Source organism: Salvia miltiorrhiza, chromosome 5 (genome assembly GCF_028751815.1).
Source record: "Salvia miltiorrhiza cultivar Shanhuang (shh) chromosome 5, IMPLAD_Smil_shh, whole genome shotgun sequence".
Taxonomy (NCBI): domain Eukaryota; kingdom Viridiplantae; phylum Streptophyta; class Magnoliopsida; order Lamiales; family Lamiaceae; genus Salvia; species Salvia miltiorrhiza.
This window is the reverse complement of record NC_080391.1, coordinates 4237346-4257089: the sequence shown is the minus strand read 5'-3', so window position 1 is coordinate 4257089 and position 19744 is coordinate 4237346. Positions and strand designations below refer to the sequence as shown.

The 19744-nt window shown below is 36.1% G+C and overlaps 4 protein-coding genes across 6 annotated transcripts in view; 1 reads left to right on the top strand and 3 right to left on the bottom strand.

Moving 5' to 3' along the window:
* The window catches only part of LOC130985259 (uncharacterized), a 920555-nt gene that overhangs the window by 563570 nt on the left and 337241 nt on the right, over positions 1–19744 (bottom strand). The window lies entirely within an intron of this gene.
* LOC130985324 (eukaryotic translation initiation factor 4E-2-like) lies at positions 252–2834 on the bottom strand. Of its 2 annotated transcripts, XM_057908253.1 has the most exons (5): positions 2467–2834; positions 1863–2028; positions 1623–1748; positions 607–672; positions 252–525 (listed from the first exon to the last, which is right to left on the bottom strand). In XM_057908253.1, exons 1-5 carry the CDS (start codon positions 2757–2759, stop codon positions 475–477), a joined length of 702 nt encoding a protein of 233 aa, XP_057764236.1. In that variant the 5' UTR covers positions 2760–2834; the 3' UTR covers positions 252–474. The 2 variants fall into 2 exon arrangements, with proteins under 2 accessions (XP_057764236.1, XP_057764235.1); XM_057908252.1 differs by having other exon boundaries at positions 252–672; positions 2467–2829.
* On the top strand, positions 5195–7079 carry LOC130985292 (oxoglutarate-dependent flavonoid 7-O-demethylase 1-like). Its single transcript, XM_057908196.1, has 4 exons — positions 5195–5710; positions 5797–6044; positions 6128–6452; positions 6721–7079. Exons 1-4 carry the CDS (start codon positions 5462–5464, stop codon positions 6967–6969), a joined length of 1071 nt encoding a protein of 356 aa, XP_057764179.1. The 5' UTR covers positions 5195–5461; the 3' UTR covers positions 6970–7079.
* On the bottom strand, positions 9013–15025 carry LOC130985228 (ABC transporter B family member 9-like). Its single transcript, XM_057908067.1, has 12 exons — positions 14732–15025; positions 14321–14375; positions 13160–13335; positions 12845–13066; positions 12525–12763; positions 11918–12437; positions 11567–11843; positions 10863–11496; positions 10543–10771; positions 10205–10471; positions 9866–10129; positions 9013–9786 (listed from the first exon to the last, which is right to left on the bottom strand). Exons 1-12 carry the CDS (start codon positions 14960–14962, stop codon positions 9202–9204), a joined length of 3699 nt encoding a protein of 1232 aa, XP_057764050.1. The 5' UTR covers positions 14963–15025; the 3' UTR covers positions 9013–9201.

Sequence of the window (19744 nt, the reverse complement as noted above, 5' to 3'; positions counted from 1 at the left end):
TTGATCCCACACGCGGTCGACTTTCGGACAATGGAGTAAAGAATGCTCACCTGTTTCCTCTCTCGACACACACACAATCATCATGTACATATCATAGTTGGTGAATGTTTATAAATTGAATGCCATTTCACTTTTAGTTTGAGAAGTGTGATTCGTGATTTGAATTCCAGTTTAGGTTAATTACGTGTATGGTGTTATAATTTGCATATAATATTTCTTCAGAAGTTAATTACTTATAAGAACTTTATAAGTACACCTGAAAATTAATTATTTTTGCAGAAATGTAGAACAAAAGATCAATCAGTCAGAAATAGTCTTTTTCGGAATACAATAGTAAATTGGAGATATTGAACATTTCAGGCGGTTCTGAAATCTAGCTAAACATCTAAAACACCAAAAATGAACGATGATTCTATTTTCACATTTTTAGTCGCTGTCACATTGAACTCGATAATAGAAACGCGATTCAGACTGCTACACAGTATAACGATTCTTGGCTCCCCTGTCAAGCTTCTTTGCATCATCCTACATTACAAAGATGTATTATCGATCTGAGGAAAACTGGCATAATAGATTAGCATCAACATGACTAAAAGGAAAACTTACATGGAATATGTAACCAATGGTTTCATTGTAATCCAGAAGCTCCTTCCATTGTTTTCCAATACTAAGCTGAAAATTTTACAGGAGATATTCTGAGAATTTACTGAAAAGCTAACAAACATGATTTCTGAAGCAAAAATGTAATAAGCAAAAATGGCAGAAAAATGTAAGGAACCACATCTGACTTCGACACCTGATACGACCTCAGAAAAGAAACTATCATTGTAATAAGAAAAATCCAGTCATGCAGACATATGCAGGTGTAGCTATTCAGTTTCAATCTCTTGTGTATCTATATGGTATAAAAGATTATCTGAGGACAGCCAGGACAGGATTCTACGACATACACCATACACGTAAGATATTGAGGATCATTTTCATGATATGGGCAAGTTAAGTGCACTTCAAGACATGAAGAGGAAACAAGTAAATTTGAAAAAAGAAACAAGACTGTTTCTTCTATTCATGTGTGGTTTGAACCAATAATTAATGGGTTAACTACAAATACGTTCCTCACAATCCATCTCTGCGGAGCACAAGAAAGTCTGTAATTACAAAATAAAAGACACGTAAACATTTCCTTTCTATTTTACAAATAGCAAGTTTATTGTCATACTCATATTTGTAATTTAGATCTTATTTTGGTAAATAAGGCAAAAATCAAATTAAATAGTCTATAACAGATCAAGCCCAGAGAGAAGTTTCAGGTCACCAAGAATATTCCACATGTCAGGATGTTCAGACAACTTGAAATCTCAAGAGGAACATTTCTACTGTATCGCCAAGAATTACATAACAAAACAATCATAATTGCATAGTAATTATAAATTGTATCTTCTTCATGTCTTGAAGTGCACTTAATACTTGAGAATTAATAAATTTAAATTAGAGATTGACACAAGACTGTTTTGAAAAAAGCAACAAGACTGTTTCTTCATGTATAAGAGATCATAATCAAAACAATCTACCAGGTAAAAGCAATTCAACAGGAACCATCCAGTTTATATTCTCAAACAAACCTGAGCAGCTTCATTGGCAGCATTCTTTGTCCATATAGCAATTTTCTCTTGCCTTGCTCTAACATTCACAACCGCCCCACAAATTTCATCTCCATAATCAAATTGTTCACCGATCATCGCAAGCAACTAAAATGAATCCAAGAAAGAACTCGAGCATAAATATAATAAAGAGAGAAAAAGAATTAAGGCATATGCTGAGCTCGAAAACATCCCGTTTAACAAAGATAGATTGAAGCATACCGTGTAAAGCCAACAAGTGTCGGATTTACCCCGTGAGTAAGTCACAGTCCACTTCCCCCCATTGGCACAGATAGGATCTTCCCATTTTGGTTCAATTTTATGTTTGAAACAATGAAAGTCGGCTCCAACTGCCAGCTTACTGGGATGGTGTATATTATTGTACACACTGCAAGTCAATACAAAGAAATCGTAATGTTGGCATGGTTCACAAATACATGAAGAGCAATCAGCTCCATAAAATGTTTCTATTTCCATAAAAACTCACATTGGGGAAGAAATCCATAAATTTATCGGAAATTCAATCAGGCCATCAACCAAGAAAACAAAATTCTTTTCAAGCAAGATCAACATCTGTTTTGACGACTCTCAATAGGAGAGAAGGAACATTGGTTTTACCCATTTAAGACGATCTAAGGAGTTCAAGTCCTATCCCTCCCCTATTTCTCCATTTCTCCATGTTAATACTTTTACTTTTTTTCATTTTCTTAAAATAGGCAACATCACATACAATTACATAAACTGTGAAATTATGATCCGAATTCACTCACGAAGAAGATCACCAGTCCAGTAAACCCTCGCCCCCAAAACTCGAATAACAGTCTACCTCCAGAAATCTTCGACGGTGGAGAAGGTGTAAATCGGGCGAATTGAGCTTCCCCACGCCGCCTGTTTCGATTTTGCGGACGGATTATCGAACCAGAATGTCCAGGAATGTTCCAAGGGATGTCTCGGCGGCGGAGGCTCCATGGCTTTCGCGGCGGCGTCGGAATCGGCGGCGATGATCTCCCCTTCCTCCATCTCCGAGTCCTCACCGTGGTGATTCTTGTTCATCTCAGATGAGTTCTCTAGTTCATCATTGATGGCGGCAGCCGCGGATTTCTCGCTTTCTTCAACCATCGTTTTCCTTCCTCGCTAATTTCTGCAGATTTGTGTTTTGGGATGTGAAGTGGAAACGAGAGCTGGGGTTTTGTCAACTCAAAAATTACACTTATCTAGGCCCATTATGCGGCCCATCTACGATAACAAACTAAATTTTTGGGCCGAATAACTTTTTGGGACGAAATAAATACTGTAAAATGATTCAAAAGCTAGTTTTACGATTAAAAAAATTAAAAAGAAAAACCAAAACAAATTTACAAAAAATAAATTAAAATTGATGTAACTTTTTTTTCTTATTTGAATAAATAAAAAATAATTCACACACTGAACTTTTTAAATGATTCCAACCTCTATTCTACTAATTGAAGAAGAAATGTCTTATCGACCAACGAGGGACTATTTTAATTAAAATCAAATGAAAGATTTATAATAAGTCAGTTATCCAATAATTAATTTAGTCTGCCAATTCAATAATTAATAAAGTTATGTATACATATGGAGGTATGGAGGGAGTACAAAAGAAGCTGAGGCAAATTAAATGCTCCCTATAATGATCTATAATTATAAATGAAGAGATCGTATCGCGTGTATTCAATATTTTGTATTGACTTTTTTTTATAATAGATGAGAGATATTATCAAATAAGAATTCAAAAGTTATTTTTTCAACATGTGACTATAAAATAAATTTATGGATGTATACACTTTTATTATAATATCTCGTTATAGTTGAAAAAAAAAGAGAGGGAGAGAAAGAGAGAAATATGTGAAATGCATCTGAATCGTCTAAATTTTCCCTATCATGATCAAGATTTAATACCACCCACCACCAAAAGCATGACTACTCTAAGATGTCATCCCAAGTAAAATATTAATGATGAAATTGAAATCTATACCTATTATAAAACAGCATTATTTTACAAAATTTATTTTGTCTATTATATTTATCATCTATATTTAATTTAAGATCAATTATATAATTTAATATATTATACATATAATAAATTTATATTATGACTTATGTTTTATATTTTAATAATTATTTGAGGAGCAGTATCCATTAGAATTCTTCATTTACATAAGTTAATATATTTTATTCTGTAAATTTAATAATTTAGAATTACAATACAAAAGATTTATTTAATAATTTTATTTGAAGTTTAATTTTACTAGAATCCTTTAAATTAAAATTAATTATATAAAGATAAAATCTAGAAAATAAACATGAGTTTCATATCAATCTTATTTTTTTTATCGTATTTTTTATAATATTAAATTTGGACGAGTTTCATGATATTGAATTTTGAAAAATTATTCAATAAGTGATTCAAAAAATATTATTAAAATGATAAAAGTATATAAAATAAAATAAATATAAATTTATACTCACAAAAAAGTATTTATTAAAATAATTTTTATTACGCATCTCTGTTAGTATACCTAAAAAAACGTAAATATATAGCAAAGATGCATCGTAATCCACACATCCTCATGCATCTATGTACTGATCATGCACGCAACGCAACTATAACTATTCCATAATGCATGAGCCAACCCAAGCCCACCAAAATTCTTCAAATTAACTACACTATCAATATCTAGTTAATTAATGCTACACACCTAAACACACGCATAATCAACATCAGGCTGGGGCCTCAAGATTTGAGGTCCTGAGTTCGAGTCTTTCGTTGCACGATTTTTAATTTTTTTATTCATTTATTATAATATATAAAAAAGAATAGACGGTCTCAGACGTCTCCACGTTGCAGCCACGTGATGAAGGCATCGAGCATCTATTCCTAAGGTTGAAATCCAGTGAAAATAATTGTTTTTTGTAAGAAATAAAAATAATGATGAAGTCAATATGATGGACAAAGATGTGTTTCTAAACATTTTATGTAGGGTAAATATCAATTTTTGGTCCATCGTTTGAGCGTTTACTAAAAAATATCTTCTTCTAAGCATGTTTACAAAACAATAACCATCGTTTCATTTTTTTCTCATTTATGTCCCGCAAAAATATTCCAGCTATCGGTAAATGACGTGTTACAGCCAAGTGCCATGTCAATAGTCCACGCGGAATTAAAAAATAAAAGAAAAATAAAACGATGAGTATTATTTTGTAAATATACTTAGGGACTTAGGGTGATATATTTTTGAGAAAACACTCAAACGATGAGCCAAAAACTGATATATATCTTTTTATGTATAATAAATAAAAAATACATAAACAAAGGTATTTAAATCTTACTGTCTTTGGGAATGCTAGAAATGATCAGAATGAATCTGAAATGTCAAATATTCAAAAACCAATCAATTTGAAGCAGCTACGTTAGCTACTAAGCGCTGGGGCCTACCTTTCTAGCTCCCTCCCTCGCTAAAAGGAGACCAATCCACGCAAACAATACATTCATATATAGTTGGTATTCATTTAATTTAAATTAATAGTGTGAAATGCGATTAATAAACCAGTTAATAAGATATCAATATATTGAACTATACTAAAATAAATAAAATCTTTAAAAGTTTGAAACAAGATATATGAAAGTGAAACATAAAAATAAAATAGATGATCACAATGCACCTACTTGCAAATTATCATAATATAATATGGAAATTGAAGTTGACACAAATGCATAAAAACTAGAGAGAGAGAGAGACATATTAGGCCGGTCACTGAAGGTAGAACTTGAGAGAGAGAGAGAGAGAGAGGTGGAGGCGATGGAATCAAAGGCGCAGATATTAGGCAGATCACTGAAGGTGCCAATTGTGCAAGAACTTGCAAAGGAGAAACTGAGCAGTGTGCCGTCGAGATACATCCGACCCGATCACCAACATCTCACCGCCGCCGATGTTTCCTCCCTACCTCAAATCCCCGTCATCGATATGCAGAAGCTGCTCCTCTCAGATTCCATGGATTCCGAGCTTCACAGGCTGCACGAAGCTTGCCTAGATTGGGGTTTCTTCCAGGTAATTAAAATATATGCCACGTATAGTGCGTGTGCGTGTGTACGCGTGTGTGAAGGAGTTGATGAGCTTATGAATCGCCGCCGCAGTTGATCAACCACGGCGTGGAGGCGGCGCCCATAGCCAAAATGAGGTCGGAAATGACGGCGTTCTTCAACCTCCCGCCGGAAGAGAAGGACGTATTCCGGCAGAAGGAAGACGACGTCGAAGGCTACGGCCAAGCCTTCGTCACATCCCAAGAGCAGAAGCTCGATTGGGCGGATTTATTTTTCGTCCTCACTTCGCCTCCTTATTTGAGAAAGCCTCACCTAATTCCCAAGCTTCCTGCTTCGTTCAGGTCATGATCTAGCTCAAATTCTAACTCCTTTAGCTCTATTTATTCAACAATTTTTTATTTTTATTTTGGTTTGGGTGGTGCAGAGATGCCATAGATGAGTATGGAGCAGATCTAAGGAATCTAGCGATGAAGATCTTAGGTTACATGGCGAAAGCACTAGGCATGAAGGGCGAAGAGATGAGGTCGGCGTTTGATGAAGGGACGCAGGCGATGAGGATGAATTACTATCCGCCATGCCCGCAGCCGGAGCTGGTGACAGGCCTCTGCCCCCATTCCGACGCAGTCGCCCTCACCATTCTGCTCCAGGTTAACGATATGTCAGGCCTCCAGGTCAGCAAAGATGGCAAATGGATTCCCGTTTCTCCACTCCCTCATGCATTTGTCATCAATGTTGGCGACATATTGGAGGTATATATATATACATATATAATTGGGTTAATAGTGTTTTATGTTCCAAACTTTCGTCGTTTTCCACAAAATGTCCTGAACTTTAATTTTCCCCTAAAAATCCCCGAACTTTCAATTTTTAGGCGATCGCACCCTTCGCCTAGGCCCAAGGCCGACCCTGATAGTGTGGATCGTACTAATATAGGAATAAATGAAAATGGCAATTTTTTTGTGGACGGATAGTAAAGCAAATTGTGACGAGTATGATTGATTGATTGGTTGGCTGTAGATTATGACCAATGGCGCTTACCGCAGCGTTGAGCATCGGGCGACTGTGAACAGCGAGAAAGAGCGGTTGTCCATCGCCACCTTCCTCAGCACCAGGCTGGATGGCGATATAGGTCCGGCGCCGAGCCTCGTTAGCCCCGAAACTCCGGCGAAATTCAAGACGATCAGCGCAGTTGAATATGTCACGGGTTTGTTTGCAAAGGAGCTCAAGGGTAAGTCGTATGTGGACCTCATGAGGATTCAGAATTAGAGTCACTAATCATATTTTTCCAATAATCTTCTATATCAGTTTGAAGAGTCTGTCATATATTATGCACTAATCTCAAATAGAATAAAAAAGGTGTCGTGTTTACTAATTAATAGATCTCTTTTGTTCCTCTATCTTTCCAAGCATGGAAGCGAAATTTAAAGGGAGAAAAGGAGAGCATTTCAAGTTTTCAACCAACCAATAAAGAATTTATATGATCAACCTAATGAATACAAACCAGTAGAAAAATAATGACATACTTATTTGAAAGAAACCAGAGCCGGCCCTGAGGGCGGGCGGGCGGGCATGGGCGACGGCCCAGGGCCCCAAAAAATTGAGGGCCCAATTTTTTTAATATATCCCATTAATTATAGGCTTTATGTATACTAAATAAATACTTAGATAACATAATTTATTGTCAAAAATTCAAAGTTCAATTTAAAATTAATTTGATGATAATTTTGTAACATAATTTTGAGGGCCCAAAATTTTAAATATATCTAATTAATTATAGACTTTATATATACTAAAAATATTAGGCAATATAACTTATTGTAAAATTTATATTATATTAAAACTTCAAAGTTTAAATCGGAATATAAAATTATGCTAACAATGCCAGTTACTGACTTACTATTATAAAATGAGCTTCTCAAATTTAAAATTGTTAAAAACGTATTTGCGATTGTCAATATCCCTAAAGAGATTGAATGATTTGAGAATATCTATATACATATATACAAGCTCAATCACTTTCAAAAATAGTAAGTTATGTTTTCCTGCCAAAAATCACCTTACTATTTTTGAAAATATTTTTTTCATTCTAATTTTTTTTATCAATCTACTCTAGATAATAATAATAATAATATAAAATTCATACAAAAGCGTACTAAAAATTTAATAAATGTGAATCATATTAGAAATTCTATTTTTAAGATATATATATATACATATATATATAGGGGTGCGCTCCAGTGAGACCCTATATTTTTCGTGTAACATGAGTACAATGAATAAGACATATAATACTAATGAACAAAACGTATATCTAATGAACAAGATGTATATACTGATGAAAAATAAAATTTAAAAAATTCGTAATGAATAACACATATATACTGATGAACAGGACCGTATATACTGATGAACAATGCAGTATTTACTGATGAATAACAAAATTTAAAATATTCTGCTCCCTCCAGGATTCGAACCCTGCGAAAAAAAATCACCCTCCAAATACAATATCAGCCATATGATTGATAAAATAAACGCACCAGATCGTGCCCTAGATCTCACTAAAATTAGGGGGTCTCATTGGAGCGGCCCCCCTATATATATATATATATATATATATATATATATCTACAAATTTATATTTTAAGCTAAATCTAAAATGAAAAAATATAAGTTTAATCTTAGTAACTGCATTAAATTGTTATAATAAAAAATATAAATATAAAAATAATACCATATAGTTAAAATATAAAAAAAAACAGAATAAAATAAACAAATTTTAAAATGTTATGATTCTTGATCACGACAAATTTTAAATTTCATCTTTGCTAGGTTGTATTTGTTAATTTTATCAAAATGCAAATTTTAAAATTAAACTATATATTCATTATATATATAGTACTGTGTATATTTCAGGAGAAATTTTGTATAAGTTATTTTAATATAATGTGCATATATTATATTATTTTTAATTTTGTCATGTATGAACGAAATTAAAATTCAGGGCAAATTCATGAATGAGCTAAAGTTTATGTATTTTATATTGCAACTTTATATAGTTGAAAAAATAGCAAAATTCACTAATTGTTTGTGGATTTGCCGTCAATTAACGCCACAAAAAAATATATTATGAAATGCAAATCAGTAAAAAGTCATTAAAAGTTCCAAAAATCCTTTCAAAACTAATAGAAAATTTGAAAGAAAAATATCTAGATATTTTGATGGAAATTTTTAAATAGATAATAATAATCGTTAGTTAAAAAGGTTTTGTCAAGATCTTGATCATTCATTTTATATCCTCCAATTATAAGATGATTTTATCTTCATTTTAATTCTATTATCTTTATTAGAGCTACTTTATATAATAATACAAGTAACTTATATAATTTTATTTTCTAAATATAATATTCTAAAAAATATAAATTTTTGCACGGGAGTAATACTAAAGAATGCACGAAATTCCAGTCTCTGATTTTCATCAGTGAACATTAGAAATAAAAATTAGTGTGAAGTTGCATGAAGAGCAACCAAGGATGCATACACTCCACCTTTAATCTTCATCAGCACATCATGCTTTCCCTTCTCAGAAATCACTCCGTTCTTGACGACAGCAATGATATCCGCCCCCATTATTGTCGTCAGGCGATGGGCCACCACGACCGTCGTTCTGTTCACCATCACTCTGTCTAACGCGTCCTGCACTATCCTTTCCGACTCAGTGTCCAGGGCGCTTGTCGCCTCATCAAGGAGAAGGATCCTGGGGTCTTTCAGTATGGCTCGAGAAATGGCAATCAGTTGCTTCTGACCGCCTGACAACTGCACGCCACTCTCGCCAACGTTGGTGTCATAGCCATTTGGCAATCCGGAGATGAAGTTGTGAGCATTGGCAGCTTTTGTTGCATTAATGATCTCTTCTTCGGTTACGTCTCCCATTTTCCCATAGGCGATATTGGCTCGGATTGTGTCGTTGAACAGCACGGGCTCCTGGCTCACCAACCCCATCTGATGCCTCAACCAACTCAGCCTCTCTATCAGCGCGATGACAGTTGATTTCCCACTGCCGCTCTCTCCAACAAGAGCAACAGACTGTAAAAAGTCAGAGCAGTTTTAAACAGATGCATACAGAAACAACAAATGTAAGCATTGATAGAAACGAGGGATCTACCTTGCCAGAAGGTATGGATAGGCATAAATCTCTGAAGATTGGAATATCAGGTCGTGTGGGATACTTGAAACTCACGTGTACAAGCTCAATCTCACCACGAACACTAGCCAATGTTGTACCTTCCTCTTTGCTTGAATCAATCTTAGGTTTGTTGTCAAGTAACTCAAATATAGAGGCAGCAGAGTCTTTAACTTTGTTGACATCCGGAGCTGTAGCACTAGCTTGGGAAATTCCAGTGGCGGACATGGTTAGGGCAAAGAAAACCTGTGCCAAGTATATAAATGACCACCGTTAGCAAGAAGAGATCAAAGTAGAGTAGGTGTTTATAATGATTATTACCTTGAATACTTCTCCAAATGATGCTTTGTTTTTTTCAATAAGAATAGATCCCATGTAGAAACAGAAGGCCTGCGCGCAATAAAGTGCCAACGAACCAACACCAAAACATGTACCACTAAAACATCCGAGCTTGATTCCTTCATTCAGAGGAGCCTCGCATTTTTCCTCGTACATCTTCATCACCTTGTCCTCAGAGATGAACGAAGCCACTGTTCTGATACTGCTAACAACATCATTTGCTATTTGACTAGCCTCTTCATACACAACCTGCACATACATTCCATTAAATAATAAATAGAGATAGTGTTTGTGATTTATAAATAGACTAGTATAGAAACCTTGGCATCAGCAGAGAAGCCTTTGTAGAATTTCATCTGAATGAATCCTTGTAAACCAACAAAAGGCAGTGCGCATAAGATTATGAAGGCCAGCAACCAGTTAGCAGTGAAGGCGATGACGAGACCTGCTATACAAGTGGATATATTTTGGGCGATTAGTCCCAAAGCATCCCCCACCAAGCTTCTAACAGTGGAGGCATCACTTGATAATCGAGCTCCAATTGCTCCACTGCACAAATCAAACACCTCCAACCATCACAAACACGCACCAAAACAGATAAAGAATGAGTAGATAATAACTTAATTAGAATCCCACATACCTTGAATTTGCAGGATCATCAAACCAACTGATCTCTTGGTGAACGACCTTCTTGAACGACATAGAACAAATCCTTTGAATCAACTTCCCACCTGCAACTCCGAAGAAGTAATTCTGTACAGGAAGGGCCAGCAGAGTACTGAGGCCTAGCACAACCATCATAAGTGCCCAGAATTTGGAATCCTTACTGAGCTGATTCGGAGGTTCGAAGAAAATTCTGATAGCTGTTGACAACAAAAGCCCAAACATTAGGAAAACCAAACCTTGCACTCCTGCACCTACACATCCAAGTACCAAATATGGCGCTTCGGGTTTGTTCAATGCTGCTAGCCGTCTGATAGAAACTTTCTTGCGTTTCCTCAACTTGTTTGCATCAGGTTCCTCCACATCAAAAGTAGGAACACTATAAAGTGAGAATGAATGCCTTGATGAGTAATTGCTTATGGATTTGCGCATGGAAAGTCTCTGGCTGTCAGATCCGCTCAAGCTTTTCTCGGATCTTCTCAAGCTTCTCTCCAAGACTTGAGGGGACTCTTCTTGACTAGAACTAGTTTCAGTCGCTTTGGCGCGTTCTTGCATGCGAACAAGCTGCGTATAAGCTCCCTCAGGATCTTTCATCAGTTCATCATGTGTGCCTAGAATTCAAATGTTAGTATGTGAATTGCAATTAAGACTGTGAAATGAAGAAAATGCAGTTGCATGCACCTTGCTCTACCAGTTTCCCGAGATGCACAACGGCTATAATATCAGTATTCCTAATAGTTGTCAAACGATGTGCAACCACCACCGTTGTACGGTTTGTCATGACATTGTCAAGTGCTTCCTGAACTAGTCGTTCTGATTCGGCATCCAGAGCAATTGTTGCTTCATCAAGAAGGAGAATTTCGGGATTTTTCAGGATGGCCCGAGCAATTGCAATCCTCTGCTTCTGACCTCCAGACAACTGGGTGCCATGTTCGCCCACCATCGTATCAAGACCCTGCAATGCTAAATGCTGTCATTTTCAGAAACCATTGGGTGAAAAAGATGAGGCAAATGAAGAATTTATCTTTCCTGTGGTAACTTGTCAATGAACTTAGCAGCATTAGCAAGCTGAATGGCCCTTCTTATCTCTTCATCAGTTGCATCTTCCTTGCCATACAGTATGTTCTCCTTGATGGAGGTAGTAAACAAGATAGGTTTCTGGCTCACAAGTCCAATCTTTCCTCTGATCCATTTCAGCTTCAACTGCTTCAAGTTAACGCCATCAATCAATACTTGTCCAGCTCCAGGATCATAAAACCTCTCCACCAAGCTAATCACTGTTGATTTCCCGCTTCCACTCTGTCCAACCAATGCAGCTGTCTTCCCACTCGGTATGGATATTGAGAATCCTTGAAATATCTGAACTTCTGGCCTTGCTGGATATCTGAAATATACATCTTTGAGCTCGATCTCACCTTTGATATCTTCCAAAACAATCCCACTACATTCAGCATCAATTTTTGGTTTACGATTGATGGTCTCAAACATCTTGTACGCGGCAGCTTGACCTGATGCAAAGGAGTTTACACAAGGAAAAGCCTGGCCAATTGCTCTGGTGAAGAAGCATAAATAAATCCTAGTTAGCAAAATATGGCAATAGTTAATGTGGAAAACAAGAAAGTAAGTTAATACAACTTACATTCCTCCTGTCATGATGGACATGATAACACTCACAACTTTCCCTCCACTGTATCCTTTGGTTATTATCAGTTTGCCTCCATACCAAACTGCAAGTCCATATGTGGCAAAGATGACGAATAACATGCAACCAAATCCAGTGCCTGAAGCTAGCCCTTGTTTCGCAGCAGCCTTATAAGCAATCTGCAGTTTGCTATCATACTTATCCACTGCTTGTTTCTCGCCAGTGAAGGATTGAACCTACAAGAGTTTGTAGAAAATTTCCCTTGAGAAGGAAGAAGCAATTGATTTAATCCCCGAAATCAAAATTCTATAACATACCGTCCTAATTGATCCAACTGTTTGTTCAACTACATTTCCAGCCTCGGCATAAGCAGCTTGTCCAAGGGTTGCCATCTTTCCCACGAGTACAGCCGAAAATGCACCTGCTATACCAAGTGCAGGAATGCACGTACACAACACAATCGCTAGGAGCCATCCTCTACAGAAAGCAATAAGAAAGCCTCCTAAGAATGTCGAAGCAAATTGAATGAAATTTCCCACCTGAGATGATCAACTTATGTTTAGGAATCCTTATCTAGCTTTTACAATGATTATAGTGCTTACATAAAAAGTACTAGCAGCTTAAGAGCTTACTTTTTCGCCCATGGCATCTTGAATGAGGATCGTATCACCAGACATTCTCCCAATTATCTCTCCCGTTGATGTTTGAGTATCAAAGAACTCGATATCCTGCCTTAATATAGTTTTCAAGTACAGCCCTCTTATTCGAGCAGCCTGTCTTTCTCCAGTTACCATCCAACACATCATCTCTGTTCATGATTATAAAACTATGTCCGTCACCATATAATATAACAAATGCAATTTTAAAACTATGTCCGTCACTTATAATATAACAAATGCAATTTTAAGACTATGTCCGTCACCAGTGGCAGTGACGGAGGGAGAGGGTCCAGTTTAGTGGAGGCACTGGACCCCACTAAAAATTTCAAAATAATTAGTATATATGTAGTAATATTTATATTTTTAGTAAATATAGTTTTAATTCAATAAAAAAATCTCTTTTTTTTTTCCTTAAAACAATCATAAATTCACAATATTTTTTTAATTTAGGTTTGATGTTATTTTATATTGTTTGTTATATTATTTTTTATTGAAAGAGTGAATTTGAATTTTGAATTATCTATAATGAATGATCATAAAGAAAAGAGTAAAATTTGAATTTTAAATGTAAATTTTTTTATAATGACCTTGCAATTTACTTTCCATGTTACTTTCCGTGTTTATTTTACTTTTTAAATTATGTTATGGATTGTTTGTTTTAGTTTCTTTAGCAATAATATTTTTTAATTATAACTTAACTTTATTATGTGAATTATTAGATATTATAGTTAATATAATTAAGTAATTAATCCTAGTTCATATGAATTATTAGCTCAAACCGTCATATGCTAATGAATTAGTTTTTATTTCTTTTTTGTATATATGTTATTTGTATTTACATTCTTAACGAGGATTTAGTATTTTAAACGATGCATTATACATAAAATAAATTGATAAAAAAATATTTTAATATATATATATATATATATATATATATATATATATACATACATACACATATATACTCCATTTTAAAATTATTTTAAATTGGCCCCCCGAAACAAAATCCTAGCTACGTCGTTATCCATCACCATATAATATAACAAATGCGTGTTTTTTCCACAATGAGTTTATTGCTGGCAATAAACGTATTTAAGCTGCAATGGCATTCAAACACAGGGAGCAAGTACTCACGTAGAAGTGAAGCAACACCAGCACCGATGCCCAAGTATACCAATTTCAACGCTACCTGCAAATTTGAGAGCGTCGTTTGATACAAGTATTTCAGCATTGAAAGTTCACCTCGTTCACCTTTGAATTCAAATCAATTTAGGAACAGCTGTATCACGTCTCGTAGAAAACACTTACACAGACATGAAAATTGGATTCAATGAATCAACCAGGAAAGGGGAAAAGCAATTAAACGAAACAAATCGATTCACTTCCCATCCAATTCTTCCAAATTTTTCCTAAATTTCTATCAAAATTCTCAAGTTTGATTTCAGCATTATCACATTAATCTGGACGAAAATCGGCTGCATGCAATCCCAAAAACAAAACATTCGACAAAGTTACTGACGAAAAATAAAGACGTATACCGATCACCTTCGAAACTGCATGCACAATTGATGATTTATCACCTCCGCCGAAGGAATCCACCAACTCGCCGAAAATAAGCGTCATGAGCGGCTGCGACACCCCATTCCCGATGGCTGCGATTGCCCCGACCACCATTAGAAGTACATCAAGCTTGTCTGCAAAAGAAAACAGTTTATAATACGGCACTTTCTCCTCCTCCTTCTTCTCAGATAGCGTCGTCGCCGCCGGATCGGCCATCTATTCTGCGATTCAGAAAATTTCGAAGCGAGAAACAATTATCGAATTGTGATCTCATAAACTAATCGTGTTATAACTCAAGTGTGATGATATATACATATATATATATATATATAGGGTTAGCTTATATTGAGATTTTAAATTTTTTGAGATTTTGAGATAAATGAACATATCAATAAATTCTTTGAACATAACCAATATAACTGATGAACATATGAATCTATTTAATTTATTTAAAAAACACGCCACTTGTAGGGATTGAACCCCAGACCAACGCGCGTTCATAAAAATTAATTGACAAGTTCATCAAAATGTACTTATATGTTCATTTATCTCAAAATCTCAAAATATATATAAATCTCAATTGAACCAATTCCTATATATATATATATATATATATATATATATATATAGGGTTGCGCTAAATCTTTCCCACAATTTAAGGGATCATGCTTTATACATTGTAACATTCTCTCACGCCTGTTCTCTCATTTCTACAATTCTCTCACGCCTGTTCTCTCATTTCTGTTAACAAAGCCAAAAAATCAAATTTGTTATTCATTATTCAGTAAACCCTCGCCCCCAAAACTCGAATAACAGTCTACCCTCCAGAAATCTTCGACGGTGGAGAAGGTGTAAATCGGGCGAATTGTGAAGTGGAAACGAGAGCTGGGGTTTTGTCAACTCAAAAATTACTCTTATCTAGGCCCATTATGCGGCCCATCTACGATAACAAACTAAGTTTTTGGGCCGAATAACTTTTTGGGACGAAATCTATACTATATTAAAACAACAGTTTTCAATTAGAAATTGATTTGAATGACAATTTTGTAAATATTAAAAAAATAAATGGCTAATTGAAAATTTATGTATATTTATAAGAACATGGTTTTGACCATTTCTTTCAAATTTTAGTTCCAAAAGACGTGGGTCTTTTTAATCCGGAAATTATGCTTAAAAAAAACAGCAAATCATGTGCATATGTCCATTCTGCAAATGATGCAATTATATCTAAAAGTATTTCGAGTTTTTTTATTCAACTACAACAATATGTTAATACATGTAGTTTCACTTATATCTACCACAAATAATTTTTTTTTCCTTATCTAACAAAGCTTATTTTTCCTCAATCTTTTTTATAGTTTTTAAATCTCTTCATTTTTTATTTCTTTTTTTCATTATTGTTTTCTTTTTCCAAAAATAGTTTATCTTTAATATGATAAAAAATTTAATATGTAATATCAATTTAAAAATCATGATACATGCTTTAGTTTGATATGTACTCCTTCCGTCCTTTAAAAGTGTATAAATATCACTTTTGGTAGCACATATTTTAATAAATATTACGTGAGTTTGTTGCATGAAAAAATTAAATCTGAGATATATATATATATATATATATATATATATATATTATAGAAATATAGTTCTAACAATAACTTTTTCCATAAATTTATCTTTTCTTATTCTTTGCTAAAAATTGTCAAATTTAATTTATGAAAAAATATTTTTAGTATTCATCTTAACTTAAAAACCATGTTAAAGTCTTTAATTTGGTATAACAATTATAAATACATAAATTTTAAAATGAATATTCATCTACAAAATTATATTAATTTTAAAAGTATAATTTGTATTAATTTTAATATAAATTTTTAGATCAATAATTAGTTATATATCTAACAATACACATGAAAAAGAGAGAATTGGAAATTTGGGGCGATTTCTCCTGTTCCAATTTTGACCCGATCTCGCAACAGGCGGCAGCCTCCACCGCCGTCGTCCCTCTCTCTTCTAACGGCGAGAATTGTTGCCGCCGTGACAGCAACACCTCTGCCTCAACTCTCTCTCTCTCTCTCTATCAACCGAAGCAATCAGCACAAGCCCGGCGTTGACTACCCGTCAGCCCGCCATCCGCGCTCGGAGCAACCTCGCCGCGGATTGACAGCAGCGACGCCAGCCGCGCCGCCGCATCTGCTGCTCGTCCGCTGAAGAACCGCAGCCTGGCCGTTGCTGCTGTGCACTCTTCACAGCGGCGCAGCAGCAGCTGCTGCGAGCTTCTTCCTCGCGTGCTCCACCTCTTCCTCGCGAGCTCTTCGCCCGATCTGCCCTCTTCTAACGGCGGAATCTGGACCGATTCGCGACTGAGACGGAGGCGGCGGCGACGGCAGGTAGATTCACATAGTGGTGGCTGCGAGCCTTGGCGGAGGAGCCGAATTTTCGACCTCACGCCGCTGATTCCGATGGCGTCAAACGGCGGCAATGGCCCCTCCAGCGTTGGTTGGTTCCCGCCGCCATCTTTGGCTTCCGGTGGTCTCAGTTCACCGGGCGACAGAGGTGCGCTCAACCTGCCGGTCGTCTCTACAAATTTTCTCCCAAATACTCCTCGTTCATCCTTCGTTGTAGGAGAGAACTCCAAGACCGCTCCTCTGGATCGAAGTTTGGGTGTTGCTGCTCTTCCGAACCCTTCGATGGCCCCCCCGTCTGGTCCGAAGGTGTCGCCTCCTCCTCAGCCGAATGCCTCTTTTGCAGATAAGCTGAAGGCTAGGGATGGCAGTCCGACCAAGCAAGTTTCCAAACCTAGGGACGTCCCCGCTCATGACTATTCAATCCTCCGGCCGGAGTTGGTGGATCTCAAGCGTTGCCTTGTTTTGGACCCTTCTTTCCACCAACGACAAGTCCGGCGTTTCGCCCATGCGGTTCACGGCCGACTGATCCTCCGCAAAGGTGATTCACCTCGGTTTGCAGCGGATCTTTGGGAGGAACTTCAGCAGCTTTGGAAACCGTCTGCCGGTTGGTCAATTCATCCTCTCGGAAAAGGTTTCTTCACTTTTAATTTCACAACCGACGAGGATAAGGCAGCGGCTTTCACTAAAACGACTTGGCGTCTACGCTCAGGTATACTACATCTCCAGGCTTGGGTGCCGAATTTTGATCCCTACAAAACGCCTTCTACCCTTGTTCAGGTATGGATTAGAATATTTAACTTGCCGCATGAATATTGGCACCCAGAGGTTCTTTCCGGGGTCGCACGAGAAGTGGGAATGCCTATCTTGATTGATGGTCAGTCTGCACAGGCTCATGTGGGTCACTTTGCTAGAATTCTTGTTGAGTTAGATGTTTCGGCTGATATTCCTGAGGCTTTAGATATTAAGTGTGGCGACACTGACTTTACTGTCAAGTTTCGATATGAGAATTTGCCTTTTTACTGCTCCGTTTGCAATGTTGTGGGACATACTGCTAACCAATGCAGAAAGAGTAAAACGACCACGATGGGCTTTTCGGAACATCAGGGCCGGGAACGTGTTCACTACAAGGTGGATGACCATAGGGTTGATCCTCGTCCCTACACCGGAAATCAGGAATCTCCAGCAAGGGCTGCACAAGCTTTAGCTGAGATTGGACAGTCTTCAGATCCTACCTCATCCAATCCCTTTGCTGTGTTGGTTTCTCTTGATGGTGATGATAACATGGACAAGCCGCCTTCTGATGGAGGCCGAGCTTCAGATGCTTGCATCCCTCAGGACAGTCAGGGTAGAAAGGATATAGAACAGTCTGGTTCAGATGACGAAAAGAGCCAAATTGAGATAGTTGAGCAGGAACACAAGAGGACTTCTGCACCTCTGGTTGTTCAGCCGCTTGCTGTTATGACTGACAACAACGCTGTGCTAACTTTGACTGGGACGACAGGACCCATTTCTCGTACACGAGGGCGTCCGAAAGGGGCTATCACCAAGAAGGGGAGAGTTTCTGATTCTTCTATCAAGCACAGGCTCCGTCGTTTCATAATCAATGGCATGTCTTCGGATTTCCAAAATTCAGCACGCAGTGATGATATGCATGGCCCTGGTCTTGACACTTCTTCGCCTGTGGAGTTCCTGAATAAAGTGAAGTTTGCTCAGTCTGGAGGACAGATACTACAAAACTTTGTGATCAACTCCTCTAACTCTACCGATGCAGCCCATGCTATGTCGGTTGTGGCCTCTTCAAAAATGAAGAAAAAATGGGGCGATTGGTTGGACGATGAAGAGGACGATGTTTTAGACGAGGGCGACCCGCTTAAAATATTCTCTTAGTCTTGGTTTCTTTTTTGGTTACTCGGGGTTTCTTGCGGGTTATTTTGCTTGTTTCCTTATGTATCTGGTCTCTCTTTTTTCCTTTTCTTTTTAATAAAATTTCCATTTCAGCAGTTATATATCTAACAATAGAATTTCTTATATGATTTAAATTTATTTAATTTGTGGTAATGTTTATGTACGAATAATATATTTATTTATGTAGACATATCTGATATTTATATAGATTAAAAATGAAACTTTAAATATGGTTTACATTTATTTAGTTTTAATTTTTCAAATTTATCACTACATGTTAAATTTTAATATAAAACTGAAATAATTATATGATATAATAACTATTTTACTTTTAGTTACATGCAAAATTTACCAACTATTGTAATATGCAACAATTGATTTGTACATAAAAAAAAATCTTAAATTGAGTTACGGTTATCGTAATTCTATTTTTTTTCATTATAATGTAATTATTATTTTACAGTACTTATTAAATTTAATATTCATTGAGTTGATAATATTGTTATTATAGCCTACTTCGATTAAAATAATATAGTTAACAAAAATTATTTTTTGTTGTCAATTAATCTAATTATAAAATATTTAATATGTATATCAAATTAAAGATCACGACAAGAGATTTAATTTGATATATTTTATGTAATTATCCGATTTAAAATGTAAAAGATATATTTATTGAAAGATTAGA